This window comes from Staurois parvus, unplaced genomic scaffold (assembly GCF_062004578.1).
Source record: "Staurois parvus isolate SC_StPar_1 unplaced genomic scaffold, SC_StPar_1.0 ptg000101l, whole genome shotgun sequence".
Classification (NCBI taxonomy): Eukaryota; Metazoa; Chordata; class Amphibia; order Anura; family Ranidae; genus Staurois; species Staurois parvus.
The window spans coordinates 818,481-838,019 of record NW_028317897.1 but is presented as its reverse complement, the minus strand read 5'-3'; the positions used below and the strand labels follow the sequence as shown (position 1 = coordinate 838,019).

At 44.4% G+C, this 19,539-nt stretch overlaps 1 protein-coding gene across 1 annotated transcript in view; it reads right to left on the bottom strand.

Moving 5' to 3' along the window:
• POLR3B (RNA polymerase III subunit B) overlaps positions 1 to 19,539 on the bottom strand; it is a 139,361-nt gene that overhangs the window by 75,013 nt on the left and 44,809 nt on the right. Inside the window, exons 13-16 of the mRNA XM_089671194.1 lie at positions 11,685 to 11,846; positions 9,429 to 9,629; positions 7,293 to 7,455; positions 2,460 to 2,613 (exon numbers count right to left, since the gene is read on the bottom strand). Of these exons, the coding sequence (XP_089527320.1) occupies positions 2,460 to 2,613; positions 7,293 to 7,455; positions 9,429 to 9,629; positions 11,685 to 11,846 (680 nt within the window). The remainder of the gene's footprint in view (positions 1 to 2,459; positions 2,614 to 7,292; positions 7,456 to 9,428; positions 9,630 to 11,684; positions 11,847 to 19,539) is intronic.

The following is a 19,539-nucleotide window of genomic DNA, read 5'->3' as shown; positions in this document are numbered from 1 at the left end:
ATGCAGTGCCATGCCCCAGTGCTGTCAAGAAGGGACATGTCCATAACCCTATCTAAGCTCCAACACAGACCTCACACAAGGCTTTCTACACAAAGTTGTGTTATATAATGGGGCAATAAAAACTAAATCTGGCTATAAAAGGGACTGAAAGTCAGCCATTTTATCACCTGCTGAATTTTGATTAGTGTGTGGCCATTTCTGCTCGACAGAAGATGGTCCTTCCTTTGATCAGCTTCTTTTGAATGGACGTATTGGAAAATTCTTGATCAGGGGCTGCAGCCAATGATCAGTATATTCTGGCATTGGCAGGTCCCACTGTTAGGATACAATGTCCTGGTGAAGTAGGACTCCTCCTGTCAACATTATTGTGTAGGTGGAGGAATCTTCTTTTGTTCAGCCCACTGGCTAAATTAAAACAATCAGTCAATGGTCAGCTTAAAATAAAAAAAAAAGCCAGCTACAAAAAACAGAGACAGATAGATACCTGTCCCTCGATCCACCACTGTCCTCACACTGGCCGTGTTCACCTGGTGTCCTGTGTCCCCAGCATCTTCAGTGTGGGCACCTGGCTGAAACAGCTTGCAGCCTCACAGCCGGGTGCCCACTGTGCATGCGAGAGTAGTGTTGTGCTTTGTGAATAGCCTCGTAGTCTTCTGGAACCTGTCACGTGTCCCAGAAAACTACAGGGAGGGGATGGGGGAAAGTAACATCTGCTTCCAGGAGCAAATATCTGTCAAATTCGGGTGCCCCCTCCCCCCCAAGGTGCCGATCCTTATCGGGGTGCAGGGAATGAAGCCTTAAAATGAAACGTCCCCTTTTGGGTAGAGCTCCGTTTTAAGTATAAGCAATTGAAAAAGATGGACCATAAAGAAAACCTGTTAACTTGGCCTTTTGCTCACTGCAGGAGTTCACTCTGTGTAAGCTCCAGTGTCAAACTTTACATGGGTAAATGATGAAGCTGCGCCCTACATGACCATGTTTACACTTGGCTCAGGACCTATGTTTGGATCTGGCTCATCACATTCCCCATATCCAAAAGCCTCCTACCTGAAGGGTGCGGACTGGTAAATAGGCAAAGTGACAGTGTATAACCATTTTTGACTGAACTTGTCACTTTCTGTTTAATAATACTTAATTGAAATTTTTTGTACTAAACATTTTAATACGAAATGTTACCTATGGATAGTATATACAGTATTTACCACTTACAGCCAGCAAATGGTAAATTCCAAGCAGAGCAGGAGCATGTGCAGGCAGTTTCTACAGCTGCTGAAATATTAGCTAGATAATATAAGGCCCCCCTACCCTCCTAAGATACACTGAAACATCTTAAACCAGCGATAAAAACCCAAAAGCAAACATTTATTATATTGCAGCTTACCAATTCTTAGATGTGAGGCTACATTAGTTTTCTTTTTTAGGACCTTTCTTTCTTCATTCTATTTTCATCTGGTAATCTGGCCAGTAAGTCTGTTTTTCAAAAGAACAAGCTCCCTTGCAGATTTATCAGTTACAGGGATGAGACAACCCATTCAACACTGACAGGAGTGCTTACAATGATCAGCTTTTATGTATATCAAAGATGTATCCCCAAAGGGAAAAACTGCTTATAAAAAAAGTGTTACCCGCAGTTTGGCTTAAATTTGTTAGTGTATTTAAATCTGCTAGTACATGTAACACTCCCCTCCTCCCAGACTGGCAATGCTATTGTCCTAATGTTTCCCCAGTGCTCCTTCATCCAGAGTGGGGGTACTTTAACACAGGAGGTGTGTTACTGGCCAGATCACAAGGTGAAAAGAGTGAAAAAAAAAGTGTAAAAAAAGAAAACTAATGCAGCCACCATATCTAAGGATTGTTGTATTACTTAACTACAGCTGAGAAAAATCATGTCTCCTGCTGTTGGCAGGGCTGTGTAAATCTCAAAACTGGATGAAAAAAAAAAGAAATCCTTTGGCAGGTAAAGTAGCTGCGTTAAAAATGGTTCACTGAAACTTGTTGCGCTGTTTGCCTGGAGTGCTTCTTTAAAAGAAAGAGATAATACTCCAGTTTTAAACCTGCAGCTAGCTATTAATAAAAATGTCATTACATTCTTCTTTTAATAATTACAGATCCAGATGGAAACCTTCAGACTAATGATTAGAAAACTACAGGTTACATAACATAATTCTGCAGGAAAAACATATGTGAAGGTCTACTAAACACTCAGATAACAGAGGCGTGTGGCCCATTGGAGACTCACCTCCAAGAGGAGACACACAGACAAAAGATGGCATTTGAGATTTAAAAGTCAAGAGTGCTCGGCAGAAGAAATAGAATTAGAAAGGAGCAGTGGCCTCTAGGTGTTTCCTCGCCTCTGAAGAATGCAGCGTACAGCAGCCTGTTCTTAGCACTCTTATTATCCAGAGCCTATTATTTAGACTAATTATTTCTTCCCCTCTCTTATACAAGGAAATAATGACCTGCACAGCCGGCCTCCGTCCGAGGAGATGTACACACAGCGGTCTGACAAGTTGGTGGAAATGGAAACAAACTCATTGATGTAGCCCGCTCGTCTCATCAGCCGAAACGTGTTCACCAGCTTCTGGTGGTCCCGAATGACTCCTAGGATGTTTCCTGAATGACAGCAAGAAAACACCAAGAAGAAAATTGACACACATAGGAGAGAGACTGAAATAAGCAGAGGCAGAGTTTAAAAATGAGGTGCTCACTGGAAAAAAAAAAAAAACTGCTAGTTACGCATTCCCTATATCCCCCCCCCCCATATCAACTAATATTTTAGACATTTGCTTTGAAAATGCTAAAATGTATTTGATCCTGTTACAAGAGAGATAGACACAGAGATGATGGAGATAGAGACAGAGATGATGGAGACAGAGACCGAGATGGTAGAGACTGAGATGATAGAGATAGAGACTGAGACGAGTGGCGACAGAGACGACAGAGACAGAGACGACAGAGACAGATGACAGAGACGACAGAGACAGACGACAGAGATGTTAGCGGTAGAGAGAGAGGAGATAGAGACAGAGATGCTAGAGACAGAGAGTGCACGAGAGCATGAAAGAAGGAAAGATAATAAAAGGAAAGAGAAAACCAAAAGATAATAAAAAGGAAATCAAGAAAAGAACAAAAGAAAGGAAAGAAGGAAAAGAAGAAAAGAAAGTAAAGGGAGCATATTTCCTACAGTATATTTACACAAGGTCTTCTAAGGACTAGGGACATGCATATTATAAATAATACAAAATATTAATCGAGACCTCAAGCTGAGCGGTTTCATTTAAGGCTCTGCACATTTACAATACCAGCTCATAATGAAGGATTTAAATTCATAAAGAAAATAATTACTTGCATGTTCCCTGTTATAATTCACTTTCACAAATCATGTTAATCAGCCTCCTCTCCTACTCCTCATCTGCAGTGATCTCTCTACACTAATGAGGAACTAGCTGGGGTTGTGCAGTGTGTGACTCACTCTCTCTACAGGGGGTATCATACACACACTGTGGATATACTGGAATTTATTAGTTTGTCCATCTATTGAAGAAGACATTAAACCTGCACATCCCATGTACAAAAAAAGTGAAGTGCATTACATTTTAGCTTTATGCCAGGTATGTCCAAGCTTTTGACTTTCCTGAGCCACATTGGAAGACGAGGAATTGTCTTGGGCCAAACATAAAATACACTAACAATAAGGACAGCAGATGAGCAGAAAAAGTCAGGTAGATCACAAGTCAGGTAGATCACAAGTTCATGGATATAGATAATGTAACAATTTGAGTAATAAAACATCATGTTTGTAATATTTTTGATTATCAAAAACCGTGTCAAATATCGCACTAGTTTTGTATATAAACTAACACATCAATATCTGGTTCGATGGATGTAGTATAAGTTCTCAATTGAATTCTTAAGGTGCTCATAAGATATTTTGGTTCTAATCTTGCCCTTCGTGTGTTTCATGCTTGGTAACAGTTGCTCACAAATACAGAAGCTGCTGAAAACTGATGACATGAATAAGGTGTAATTGTGAAGAGTGGGATATTTTTCTTGGGGAAGATAAATCTTATGAAAGTCTAGTACAGAGACACTGTTAAATTTTCCTTTGGCCGCATGTGTTCGCTAAGTGTACACACATTTTGACAAAAAATTTACCCCGCATTCATAGCTGTCATGGGCCGCAGGTTGGAAACCTATACACAATACCCGTAAGCACCTCATTTCGCCTCCCTGCTAATTTAGGGCAGAGTGTCAGCTCCTCTTGATACCCCCCTCCCCACCAGCAAGGTATTCCTTGCTGCCTCCTGCTGCGGGAGACAGTGTTTCGGTCTGGTGACTAACTACACAGGCCCAAGCACTGTTACATGCTCCCTTACACAAAGAAGCCCTGCTCTGTTAGCTTTGTGCAGTATGATTAATAAACTGAACACAAACCACACCTTTAGCCATGCAAATCAAAGGAGTAACACCTACAAAGTCTTCCTGACATCATGGATGGGATTATGTAACTTGTACATGGTGGTATCACAACTTTCACACCTCCCACTCTCTTCTTGGGCAATAACATGTGACTTTCCATGGTGATTGGATTAAAGTGGTTGTAAAGGCTCAAATTTTTTTTTTACCTTTGTGCACTCTATGCATGAAGGTAAAAAAGCCTTCTGTGTGCAGCTCCCCCTCAGGAGCAAGCCTGTTTGGGTGCCCCCATAGCAAACTGCTTGCTCTTAGGGGCACTTGGCAGAAAGGAGGGGCCAGGAGCAGGGGACCCACAAAGAGGAAGATCGGGCTGCTCTATGCAAAACTACTACAAAGAGCACGTAAGTAGAACATGTTTGTTATTTTTTTTTCATTTCTTTTAATATAATTTTAAGGTGTCTGTGCTATTTGTGTTGATATAAATACCAGGGTATGTTCCCGACACTCATAATTGAAGTTGTATCTTAGATAGGCTACAAAACACCCTCAACAATACAGAACAAGTCCACTTGAAAATACAAATAGCAGGCAAAACAGTTAATGTACAACATGCACTTCAACTGTTTAGCTGGTTGCCTGGAGTTTTGCTTTCAATTCTTAGAGCATTTATAGCGTTGGTTGTCAACTTGTGAGGTATAAGAGGCCCCAAATGTGCCGCCTGAAAGAACAAACTGGCCACACATAATATTTAGTCTACAGTATGTAATGCTACATAAGACTGTCAGACTGCAGACTTACTAGAGGGGACAGAGTTGCTAAAAAAGTAAGTTGCTGCAGAAGACCAGAGACATGGTAGGTATGTGAGACTGTAACAGATCACCATTCTTAGTCCCTTTACATATCAGTGCTCCCACTTCTGGGGTATGAAAAGTGCTGCCCTGCAAGTACCAAAGGGTCGCCATAGGCCCAAAAACCAGGCCACCAGTATGTACGGACAAAACTTTTTCCTTAGATTTGGATGGAGTGGTAAGGAGTTCCAACCCCTCTCAGGTTTTCATTGCGGTTTGCATCCAATAAGGGAGATTCGCTCTCTGTTTTCCCTGGTGCCTACTATTACTTCATTACTGAAATGGAGGGATACTTCCAAATTTTAAACTGTCAGCAGAACACGAATAGAAGGAAGGTCTAAGGGGGAATTCATGCCTGTTGGGTGTACAGGAAAGGAAGTGAATGGAAATCTCACCAATGAGACATAGATGGCAATGTTGACAACTAAACCCTGACAGGGGCTTTACTCACTTGCCTACTGGGCACTTTTACTCCCTTCCTGCCCCGGCCAATTTTCAGCTTTCAGCTCTGTTGCGCTTTGAATGAAAATTGCATGGTCATGCAACACTACCCATAAGAAATGTTTTTAGACAAATAGAGCTTTCTTTTGGTGGTTAAATCACCACTGGGGTTTTTTGTGGTAAACAAAAAAAGACCAAAAACTTAGTTTCTGTTAAAAAGATTTGTAAAGTGATTTTTCTCCTTCACTGATGGGTGCTGATGAGGCTGCACTGATAGGCGACACTGATAGGCACTGAAAGCCAGCACAAATGGGCACTATTGGCCGCACTGATGGGGCCACACTGATCATCAGAGCACTGTGTAGATGTCCCCCTGAGAAATACCGCTTACCGGCTCTCCTGTCCTCATGCATTGTCAGTGTGAGGAGAGGACTGCCGATAACCGGCATTTCCTGTTTACATGTGATCAGCTGTAATTGGACACAGCTGGTCACATGTAAAAGGCAGCTCTAATTGGCCCCCTACTTGGACAAGTAACATCTGTGTCTGAAGAACACAGCGATCACAGATCGTGCACGGCGTGTCCATGGATGCCCTCTCAGAGCTACCTGACCGCACTGTAGCCAACTTTTCAGTCGGAAAGTGGTTAAACCCTTCCCTACTTTATCTGAAATCATAAAAAAAGTTTTAGCTTTAGATATCTATATTTAGATATATAAAAAATAAGGAGCTGGGTAAGAAAAGGCAGTCTCACTAAGGAAAAGAGCTTAAAGTAGTTGTAAAGTCTCAAGGTTTTTTTTACCTTTATGCATTCTATGCATGAAGGTAAAATAACTTTCTGTGTGTAGCAGCCTGCCATAACACTTACCTGAGCCCCATCCCGATCCAGCGATGTCCACAAGAGCCTCGGTTCTATGGGGACTCTCACTCCTGATTGGCTGAGGCAGCAGTGGAGGCCACTGGCTCCCATTGCTGTCAATTACAACCACTGAGCCAATCAGGGGAGGGAGGAGGCAGGGCCGAGCCACGGCTCTGTGTGTGAATAGACACGCAGAGCCTCAGCTCAGGAGCACGCCTGTTCGGGTGCCCCCATAGTAAGCAGCTTGTTTTGGGGGCATCCAACAGGAGGGAGGGGACATGAGCACTGGCGGGGAAACCAAGAAGAGGAGGATCTGGGCTGCTCTGTGCAAAACCACTGCACACAGCAAGCAAGTATAAAAACAAAACTTTAGTATCACTTTAAGGTGGGATATCCATTTAAAGTGGAAACACACTTTAAATTCTAAAGCCACTCAACATTCCAGTTTGGTACACAAAATACAGAGAGAAAAATGTAAAGTAAGCTAAGACACTAAGCAGACAGTCCCATAGAACCCAACAGGGATCGATTTCACAGAAGCAACCAGTGGACAGAAGGCTTCGGCCTAGGGGCATGGACATAATGGCACGCCATGACCATTGAATTCAGGTATGTATACATCTGGGATTAGGGAGATTGTTACTTTACATCAGGTAGATAGACAGCATAGATAAGAATACTTTGTGTGAAAATGTGCATTTAAAAGCTGAACATTTATTGCAAGTTACCATTGAGAAAGACTATAAAGACATTAGGGTAGGCCAATTCTTCACCACACAACAGATTGACATCTTCTACGCCAAGATTTCCAGCCAACTTTATGATAGGCCCATCTTCCATATCAGTAGTGATATGAGTCATTAGTGCCAGATTTTTCACTAAACCACAAGCCTGCAGAAGAATGTAAAGGGAGTAATTGTATCTGTTTATTTGGAATAGGTGATGTTAAATCTTACCAATACTAACTTTTTTCCCTCTAAAATGTATACACGCTGGATTGCCCATACTAGACAATTAAAGGGAAGCTTAATTTGCTCCTTTTTTTTTTTTTTTTTTATCTCCACTTACCTGTCAAATTGTCATGCAGTGTGGTCCTGGATTCAGATACTCACCTGTCCAGCATATCCATCAGTGTCTTGCTGTGATCCGATGATCCAATGCAGAGACCCTGATCCTGTGGTGCAATTTTGGTCCGCAGGCCACTGTTGGTCCATACTCCTACAGCCTCCTGGGATATGTGATGTGAAATCCCAGGAGGTTGAAGCAGCAGGGGTACATCATTCTCACCTAGGCAAGAATGGCAGTGGGTGGGCGGGAAAAGGCCTAAAGTGTTTAAAAAAAAAAAAAAGGTATTACGTGAAACCCAAAAGCACACATTTATTATATTGCAGATTACCAACTCTTGGTTGTGGTGGCTGCATTAGTTTTCTTTTATTGTTGGCCAGATCTCCAGGTGAAAAAAGCCTTAAATAAGAAAACTAATGCAGCCATCACAACTAAGAATTGGTAAGCTGCAATATAATCAATGTTTGCTTTTGGATTTATTATTACTTTCATTTTTGCCATCTATCCTTGAGCTTTGCCGTGAATCCTGTAATGAGCCTGGAAATGCTTAGCAGCACACATCACCAAAGGCTTTTTAAGTACTTTTGTTAAAAATGAGTGCTAAAATGTATCACTAGGAAAAAAAAAAAAAAGTATGGTGGTATCTACAATTCTCATCTCTTTATTCACAATATTAGATTCAGGGCCACCAATACACTTGTATAGTCCTGGGCAGGGGAAATCGGATCATGGGCAGGGTGGGTGATCAGTGCAGCAGGGGGGCAATTACTGAAACTGATCCCTCTGTGTGGCGCTCTTTGCAGCAGATGAAAGCTGGCTTCTCCTCTTCTCCCTCCCGCCAGCTTTCAGCTGCTGCAGAGAGAGTCACAATGGAGGGATGGGTTCCAGTAATTGCCCCCTGCCATACTGATCTCCCTCCTTACCCATGATCTTATTCTTCATGTTGCCCAGGCCCCCTGTGTGCCCCTTTACACTGCAGTGCTGGTAGCTTCACTCCTTTCCCTCCCACTTGCTTGCTGCAGGCACACAGGGGGATAGTTTCAGAATAGAGAGGGGAGGGGGGAGGGGGGCAGGGGTGGTGGCGGAAGGGGCATAGTAAACTGTGTTGGCCCCTGCTATCATTGAAAAACAGTGACAATGGAGCAAGGCCAAGTCCTGCTGTCTGTGTCTATAGACGCAGGCAAAGGGGTTTGGGAGCAAGCCAGCATGAGTGTTCCCCATAGGATCAGTTTCCTCTGGGGGCACTCACTGGAGAGGAGGAGCCAGAAGAGCAGACAGGGAACCTAGAAAAAGGAAGGTTGGGGACACTCTGTGCAATTCCATTACACAGAGCAAGTAAGTATAAACCTGTTTGCAAATGCAAATAAAAAAAAAAAAAATACCAATCACTTTAAGGCAGACAATACATTTTTTTTTATTGTTTAACCCAAAGGCTGAACAAATAAAATGATTTGATTCCTCCTTCCACACATTAGATGTGTAAGGGGAAATCCTCCCACTGTGCTATTGTGTTCTGATGACAGGAAGTCTTCCCCACAGTCAGAATACAATGATCAGTGCTGCCAGCTATATCGATCGAGAAAAAACTGACAGGATGGTTGTACAGAAGCTTACCGGCTAATTGGCTGCTGTACAACTAGGGTGCCCATACATGGATCGAAATTTGGCTGGTCCCTGCTGAACGGGCTGAATTTTGATCCATGTACAGGATGCTTAAGTTTGGTTGCCTTGTCAAAAGGTTAAAAACAACCTCACATCCTTGTTTATCATATATAGTGAATACTAGTAGTGAAACTCGCCTCTCCTTCAGGAGTATCCGAAGGACACAACATCCCCCACTGAGATGGCTGCAGGGATCGTGGGCCGCTGACTTTTCTCGTTTTCTCAAACTGAGAAGAGATTCGCGTCATCATCCCTAGAGCTGAAATATAAGACAACCGAGACAACACTTGTGTAACACCTTGACGGTCCATTTTAAATCTTTTCAGTGACCAATTCCCCTGCAAACAAGAAAAAAAAAAGTTTTAACTCCATTAAAAGGGAAATAATAGTACACTGCTAACAAAAATTAAAGGAATGCTTTTTAATCAGAGTATATCATTTAGTCAATTAAACTCCTGGGATTTTGATCTGGTCAGTTAAGTAGCAGAGAGGGTTGTTAATCAGTTTCAGCTGCTTTGGTGTTAATGAAATTAACAGGTGAACTAGATGGGCAAAAATGAGACAACCCCCAAAACAGGAGTTATTTTACAGGTGGAGGCCACTGACATTTTTTCCCTACTCAGCTTTTCACTAGTTTTGCATTTGGCTAGGGTCACTGTCACTACTGGTAACATGAGGCAATACCTGGACCCTACAGAGGTTGCACAGGCAGTCCAAATCGTCCAAGATTGCATGTCAATATGAGTCATTGCCAGAAGGTTTGCGGTGTCTCCCAGCACAGTCTCAAGAGCATTGAGGGGATTCCAGGAGAAAGGCAGTTACTCTAGGAGACCTGGACAGGGCCATAGAATGTCCTTAACCCATTGACAGGACCAGTATCTGCTCCTTTGTGCAAGGAGAAATAGGATCAGCACTGCCAGAGCCCTACAAATGACCTCCAGCAGGCCACTTTTGTGAATGTCTCTGACCAAACAATCAGACAGACTTCATGAGGGTGGCCTGAGGGCCCGACATTGTCTAGTGGGCCCTGTGCTCACTGCCCAGCACCATAGAGCTCGATTGGCATTTGCCATTGAGCACCAGAATTGGCAGGTCCACCACTGGCACAATGTGCTTATCACAGATGAGAGCAGGTTCACCATGAGCACATGCGACAGACATGAAAGGGTCTAGAGAAGCCATGGAAAACGTTATGCTACCTGTAACATCGTTCAGCATGACCGTTTTGGTGGTGGGTCAGTGATGGTCTGGGGAGGCATATCCATGGAGGGACACACAGACCTCTACAGGCTAGACAATGGCACCATGACTGCCATTAGGTATTGGGATGAAATCCTTGGACCCATTGTCAGACCCTACGCTGGTGCAGTGGGTCCTGGGTTCCTACTGGTGAATGACAATGCCCGGCCTCATGTGGCGAGAGTATGCATGCAGTTCCTGGAGGATAAAGGAATTGATACCATTGAATGTCCCCATGCTTGCCTGACATAAATCCAATAGAACACTTCTGGGATATCATGTTTCTGAAACGCTTCTTTGCTCCCCAGACTGTCCAGGAGCTCAATGATGCCCTGGTCCAGATAATACCCCAGGACACATCCATCGTCTCATTAGCAGCATGCCCCGACGTTGTCAGGCATGCATACAAGCATGTGTGGGCCATACATTACCACCGAGTGCCATTTTGCGTTGCTGCAATGAAATTTCAGCAAATTGGACTAGCCTACTGCATCATTTTTTTCACTTAGATTTTCAGGGTTTCTTTGAATTCAATCTTCCATAGGTTGATCATTTTCCTTTCCATCAAATAATGGGGCATCCTTACGTCCCAAAATCATTTCATAGTCCATGTCAGTACAGATCTGATGTGTTTTCAAAGTGTTCATTTAATTTTTTTGAGCAGTGTAGTTTTTGGTCAGTTTTCTAACAAAGGTTAATAAACTGATGAATTATGTAAAAAGGTTTAAAAAAAGAGTGTTACAGGGTGCAACCATGACACAAATATGTCTGATGAATAACCATTGGCTGCACAGAGAGGAGTTATCAAGCATAAGGCTTATTGCACATGGGAGTAAAAAATGCTTAGTATTTTACTGATCTGAAATGATAAGCATTGTTGTCTATGGGACATTGCGCACAACAGAGTAAAGATCAGTAATACAGCATTAAGTATAGAGCAGTAAAACAAAAATAGAATGTTTTTCATTTATGTGCAGTAATTTACTTGTGTGTTTACTCGTTTAGGCCTCTTGCACAGGAGAGTTCTAATTTACGGATGTTTACTCAGGAACTTGTGACGCCCAGGATATCAGGCACTCCTCTCTGCTGGAATACTTTAAAAGGAATTAAAATGATTTAAAAAAAAAAGTTGTACAGGTAAACACAGCCCTTACCGTAGATATAGCATTCACCATGCCATTGGTGATCTGGTCTTGCCGCATATGTTTTACAACATCAAACTGGGCTGCTCTTTGTTTTGGAATTACTTGATCTGCAATCTTTTTCATTTCAGAGTTAAATTTTTTGAACAAGTCTTCAAACAAGAGGGAGAGCAGCTAAAAAAAAAATATATATTATGCTTAGTGGGACCCAGATTAAACTAAAAACAGATAAAGACATCCAGACAGGTATGTTAAAAGTTATGCTATCAATGCCTTAGAATGTATAAAATCTCCACACTGAGCTGCATCAGGCAAGGTTATAATAGATTTTTAGTGGGTCTGCCCTACATGGTAGCAGCAGAAAGAAGCAGTGCGGTGGGTATATGGGGGGCAGAGAACTAAAAGGAGGCTCCACTATTTCTGTAATGTTCACCGGGATTTCAAAGACAAGACAAGAAGTGGTATAAATACTGTAAATGGAGAGCTCAACATGCCCTATACACTAAATGTGTTTCAACATATTCAATTTTTCATTTGATGCCGCCTTTATTACAATACATCTCAGTTATATTTCATGGCTTCTAATAATCCACATCATCATTTTAAACAAAAATGGAACAGCTTTTAAATAGTAAACATTTATAGAACAGACGTTTAAGAGTGCATCAAGATACGACAACGGTTAAGAAACCCACAATCAATGGATTAAAATAGATCTATAATTACATTTTCACTGTTTGGTCCCTAGAGGGAAAATATGACAGGTCACATCTCAGCTACTCAAATCTTACATGTATGTTACAAGAACTATAATTATATTTTCACTGTTTGGTCCCTAGAGGGAAAACTTACATGTAGTACTTTTTACCATGTTACTAGGTGCTTACTAACCCTAGCTGTGAGCTCAGACTGGGTGGCCCTCCTCAGCTGTCTGACAGCACAGCTGGAAAGGAGGTGGTCGCTTTATAACACCTGCTTGTCTTGGCTTCAAGCACTCCTCTGAGACAAGCAACGGCAAAAGGAACACAGAGGGAGAAGGGGCGTCTTTAGATACCTGTCCCTCTGCATTCCACTTGCCGCAACTGGTCTTGGGAAAGTGCTTGGAGCAGAATCAACCATGAAACAGAAGATTATGCAATTTTCTCTCTTTCCACCATGAGTGGAAGAAAAGAAATTAGCTGGAATCCCTCATCAACACAGTCAGTGTTGATGGGGAAATCCCTTCCACAGTGCTATTGTGTTCTTCCAGCAGAGACCCTTTCTGGCCAGCAGAAAACAATGATCACTGCTAGTGGCTATAGCCAGCAGTAATTACATTTTAAATATCCGACAGGTTGGTTGTACCAAAGTCGATCGATGCATTAATTTGAATACAAACCAGCCTGCCTATAGATGGATTAAAAGTCAACCGATCTCTGCTGAACCGGCCGAGATTCGATCCATTTATGGCCAGGTTAAAGGAATTCTAAAGGTTGTATTTTTTTAACAAACATGTTATACTTACTTGCTCTGTTGAATGATTTTGCTCAGAGCAGCCCCGATCCCTTTCTTTTTGGGTCCCCCGCCAGCGGTCCTGGATGTCCTCCTCCCTGCCGTGTGCCCCCAGTGGCAAGTCTCTTGCTATGGGGCACTTGAGCAGGCTGGGCCCCACAACCACTCTTTCCTCATTGGCTGTAACTGACAGCCAAAGGCTACTGCTGCCGTGTGAGTCAATGAGGAGTGAGAGACCCGGGAGAGTGGTTTCTCTCATGCACATCACTGGATAGAGAGAGGGTTCAGATAAGGATAAAAGGGGGCCAAGGTTTGTGGGGGGGGGGAAACAACACCCAGAAGGTTTTTTAACTTCATGCACAGAATGCATGAAGGTAGAAAATCTGCCTTTAGAACCACTTTAAATATGTTATTAGATGGTTGCAGGGGGAGGGGCAGGGCACCCAGTCTGACCTTATACAGTAGCTATTCTTAGAAAGCACTTTGCAACAATGAACATAGTACTACGTGTATTTTGTTCCACAGGGGACTGAACAATGGAAAAACATTGTAATGAGTTATTCTTCTATGTTCTATGTCCTCAAACTTTTTAAACAGGGGGCCAGTTCACTGTCCCTCAAACCGTTGGAGGGCCGGACTATAGTTAAAAAAAAAAAAAAAAAAAGAAAAACTATGAACAAATGCGGACACAGTACAGGAGATGACCAGAGACTGCGGACATAGTACAGGAGATGACCAGAGACTGCGGACACAGTACAGGAGATGACCAAAGACTGCGGACATACTACAGGAGATGACCAGAGACTGCGGACATACTACAGGAGATGACCAGAGACTGCGGACATACTACAGGAGATGACCAGAGACTGCGGGCACACTACAGGGGATGACCAGAGACTGCGGACACAGTACAGGGGATGACCAGAGTCTGCGGACACAGTACAGCGGATGACCAGAGTCTACGGACACAGTACAGGGGATGACCAGAGACTGCGGACATAGTACATGAGATGACCAGAGACTGCAGACATACTACAGGAGATGACCAGAGACTGCAGACATACTACAGGAGATGACCAGAGACTGCGGGCACACTACAGGAGATGACCAGAGACTGCAGACACACTACAGCAGATGACCAGAGACTGCAGACACACTACAGCAGATGACCAGAGACTGCGGACACACTACAGCAGATGACCAGAGACTGCGGACACACTACAGGAGATGACCAGAGACTGCAGACATAGTACATGAGATGACCAGAGACTGCAGACATACTACAGGAGATGACCAGAGACTGCAGACACAGTACAGGAGATGACCAGAGACTGCAGACACAGTACAGGAGATGGCCAGAGACTGCAGACACAGTACAGGAGATGACCAGAGACTGCGGACACAGTACATGAGATGACCAGAGACTGCGGACACAGTACAGGAGATGACCAGAGACTGCGGACACAGTACAGGAGATGACCAGAGACTGCGGACACAGTACAGGAGATGACCAGAGACTGCGGACATACAACGGCGGCGGGAATACTGGGTCGGCTGCTCCATAAGATGCACAGACATTTCCCCCCAAGTGTGTCTTATGGAGCGAAATAGTGCCCCATCATTGGTGTCAGTGGGGGGAATAGTGCCCCGTCATTGGGGGGGAATAGTGCCCCGTCATTGGTGTCAGTGGGGGGGAATAGTGCCCCGTCATTGGTGCCAGTGGGGGGGAATAGTGCCCCGTCATTGGTGCCAGTGGGGGGGAATAGTGCCCCGTCATTGGTGTCAGTGGGGGGGAATAGTGCCCCGTCATTGGTGTCAGTGGGGGGGAATAGTGCCCCGTCATTGGTGTCAGTGGGGGGGAATAGTGCCCCGTCATTGGTGTCAGTGGGGAAAGGAATAGTGTTCCATCGTTGGTGTCAGTGGGGGGGAATAGTGCCCCGTCATTGGTGTCAGTGGGGGGGAATAGTGCCCCGTCATTGGTGTCAGTGGGGGAAGGAATAGTGTTCCGTCGGTGTCAGTGGGGGAAGGAATAGTGCCCCGTCGGTGTCAGTGGGGGAAGGAATAGTGCCCCGTCGGTGTCAGTGGGGGGAGGAATAGTGCCCCGTCGGTGTCAGTGGGGGGAGGAATAGTGCCCCGTCGGTGTCAGTGGGGGGAGGAATAGTGCCCCATCATTGGTGTCAGTGGGGGGAGGAATAGTGCCCCATCATTGGTGTCAGTGGGGGGAGGAATAGTGCCCCATCATTAGTATCAGTGACACCAATGATGGGGCACTATTCCTCCCACTGACACCAATGACACTTAACTTGCTGACCCCTGTTCCAGCATACCTGGTTGCAGCAGCACCATCTGCACGGCACACTTACCTGTCAGCTGTCCTTCTTCACTCCGGCCTCTCCCTCACTCGATGTTTGCGGGGTCGTTCGGCTCCGCCTCCTCATAGGTGATTGGCCGCCTGTGTGCCTTTCCTGGGCTACAGTTCTGGCGCCCAATCACCGGTGAGGAGGCGGAGCTGAACATTGAGTAAGTGAGTGGCCGGAGTGAATGAAGGAGCAGTGCTTCCTGGACTGGATCATCATGGGACTGGGACATGGAGCCAGGTAAGATACAGCTGCCCCCTAAGCGCCCCTGTACTTAGTGTCCCTTCCTCGCGGCAAATATGCCCCTGCCGGCAGGCTGGATAAATGTCCTCGGCGGGCCGCATGTGGCCCGCGAGCCGCAGTTTGAGGACCCCTGTTCTATGTTCTCCACAAAACATTTATTGAACAGCTTTTAAAACAAAAAGGGAACAGCTTTTTATTTCCCTAAATATGCAACTTATTTGCAAATTTAAAATTAGGTTTCTAAAGCTGGGAGGGCTGCTAATATACAAATTAGATGATCTCTAAAACTAAACCCCCAGGAAAGAAAAAAAAAAAAAATCAAATGGTATCAATCCAGCATCAAGTTGATTGGTAGTCAGTAAGTAGTAAGAATGGTGTGACCGACAGCCCCTTCCATTATTAACAGCTAAATGTGGAAGAGAGGGTATGTTGGATCCTTCACATGGGAACAACTGGAAAGAGGCATTGGGGGTTTACATGGTCTGTTTAGAAACAAATATAATTTAGCAGAGTTCTTATTTTCTTAACATGGATGGCATAGACTGCACGTTTATAATTTTATATAAAAGAGAGGGATTAGAACACTTAGAGAGGGTGAATCTCTCTAACGGTGGGCACAGACCTCTGTGTCCTAGTTACCATAACCACTGAGAGTGAAAGAAAATCCCACATTTTGTGTTGTCACCAGAACAGGACTAGAGGGGAAATCTTACAATGGGGACGTTAGTTCTGCTGACCCTGGTTACATGCAGAGATTCCCCCACTTTGCATGGATTTCCATTTACTTCCTGCAGTGGCTATGGGACAGCATTTGAAGGGAAAATCTCTGTAAAGAGAAACAGATGGCTAAAAAAAACCTGACAGAAATTAGAACTTTCCTTTAACCTATCCAAATGAAAAATAAAACAAAACAGAACTGAAAATTGTATCATACTTACCATAATTTTCCTTTCCAGACGCCAATCTATGGCAGCACATGTGATATAACTCCGCCCCTATATCCACCCACAGGACCTGTCTGACTGAGAGCAACCTCCCCCAATCTCTGTAAAATCAAGATCAAACAAGGGGAGGTTCGTATGCTGCCATGGATTGGGGTCAGGAAAGGTAAATTACAGTAAGTATGATATAATTTTTAGTTTTCCTGATGCCAACATGGCAGCACACACGTGATAAAATAACTAGCTAAACATGGAGGGCTAAATTGTATAATCAAACTGCATTACAATGGACATGAAAGCCTAAACTACCATTCTGTTGAAGTCTATTGATGTATAAGCCCCTGGATCTTCCCTGTAGCGCCTGAGGCAGGTGTACTGCGGTAACTAGCCTGCTGATTTCCAAAAGTCTTCATAGACACTTTGCATGTACTGCCCTGAATGTAGAGATGGACCTGGCTGAATAAGCCTCTAACACTTCTAGAGGTTCTTGCCTGGCTGCACTATGTTTTCAGGATGACCTTAACACTCCAAGATGACAAGGTTTGCTGCAGTTTCTCCTAGGAATTTGCCTGATGGAAACACAAACAGCCTCCCTGAGGATTTAAAGGAAGCAGCTTGAAGGTAGGCATCTTAGATACCTGGTACATCCAGCTTGTGTAGGTTAGGTACCATTTGTGCCAGAAAGGATGGAATCACCAATTTGAGATGAAAACTGAAACCTCCTGGGAACAAGGTACTCGAGGGGCATAGGCCCCAAACTTGTTCAGAAGAAAGAAGATGTAGGACTCTGTAGCTTGAAGCGCTTGCAGGTCCAAAACACTGCCCCCTGAAGTTATCGAGGGTCACTGCTTTTTGAGTGATGTCCTACTGAAGAATCCTTTCTATTGGTGCAAACATAGTCCTGCAAAGGAAATCCATTGCCAGAATAAAATCCCACAGGGGAACGTTTATTCTCCCCAGGGTAAAGTCTCAGGAACAACCTCCTGAAACGCTCCCTTGGCAGCTCACACGCTCATATTCCCTGATGAAGCTAAAATTTGAGCCCTTACAGAACTAGGCTGAGCCCCAAATCCAGATCTGTGTGAGGAAACTATAGCAACTGGGCAACAACCGGGTTGCTAGGATCAAAATCCTGCTCAACTGCAAAGACTGTGAACCTGTTCCAGACTTTGGAGTAAATGGCATTTGTTGGCATCGTTCCTGAAACCCTGCAGGATTTACCACTGAAAGAAGATGGCCCTAATCCTTCAACTCTTCATCCTTCCATTCATCAGGGTTAATGGAAGGCTGTGCCTTGAAAACGTGAAGTATGTTCTGACTTTGATAGAGACACTTGAACCCAGCTTAGCCTTTTCAAGGAAGATGATTGACCTTCTTCTACCTCTGGTAAAGCCAAATGCAAGGCAAAAGTGAATGGCTTGGATAAAGGTGCCTCCAGAGCCAGGAATAAAGATGGCTATGATGGGCTTGGGGCCTCCTTGGTAAGGAGGACTAACTGTGGTGCCCTGCATTCCTGTGCAGGGCTGCATCCTTGACATTGTGCCCGGAGTCTGCTGGCATAAGTGGATGGAGAACTCAGAGGATCATTAACTATTTGTTCATGAAGGACCATGATTTGCTGGCTCCCAGCCTCCTTTGTCCTTAGAGAGGTTTCAGCAGCAATATCAGACATGTTAGTCTGGTATTAGGTCCACACCGTAGGTTCAGCGTTTTTTACCGTTTGTCACTTTTAGAGCTCAGGGAAGCCAACACTTACTGGGAACTTCCCATCCTGGGTGAGACCTGTGGGGCTGGGAGAGCCTTTGGACTCGTCATGCCATGGCAACGCTATTTTAGCTTGACCTTAAGCAACAGCAAGAGTGGGCTAGGTTGTATCAGAAGATGAAGGCCACACTCATGGAAAGGCACTTTTTCTCCTCTTCTTACTTACTCCACTGACGGTCTCTACCCGAGCACATGCAGGTCTTGGTTATATGGCAGAAGGCTCATGTTGGAGCCAGGATGTCAGCACTACGCAGAAAGTAAAATGTAAGACTCAGAGAAAGAAGCAAACAGATCATTGACATGTGCCTGAATCATCTCCCTCCCCCCACTCATTCATCTGCAGCATAAGCAAGGAAAATCAGAAGAGGTTTCCAGTGCAAACCCACCTTGCACATGCGTGAGCCTGGACATTCCTTAACAAAGATGGTCGCCACAAGAGACCGTCTGCACAGTGTATGTGTGGATGCCATAGCCAGCCATGAGACTGGAAACAGCCACAAACCCCAGACCAGATCATGTATGCACGCTGGTCACAGGTGAAAGCAAAAAACTGCTGACAAAAGAAAACCCCTCAAATCACAAAGGAAAAATGACAAAATCTAATGAAGGTAGAGGCAAGGAAGGAAGGGAAAAAGGGAAAGCACTAACCTGTGGAAGAAAAGAAAAAGGCAGCACTAACTCCAGCACCATGATTCTGCTCAGGTGTGCACAGAAACACACGCAGCATGGCCGGCAGCAAACATCAGCTCAGGTGCAGCACATGATGTTCTGACATCTCTGGTTAGAGAACTCCTCAGTCCCAAAAGATCACCAGAAGGGGCTCCCCACCTTGTTGGTGCATTTAGCTACCTAAGATGCAGGACTGCGCCTGGGAGAGGCTGAACCCAGACAGACAACGACTCAGTTGGCAGGTAAGGACTTATTGCAAGATCACGGTCTTGCGTCTGAACCACCAAAAGTAACAGAGTTTTACCATAGAAGACACCCATGGATCCCAAAATGGGCTTCATCATCTGTGCGCCGAATCAGCCGCACTATCCTGGACGGAGGGGGGTGTAGATCATGAGGACA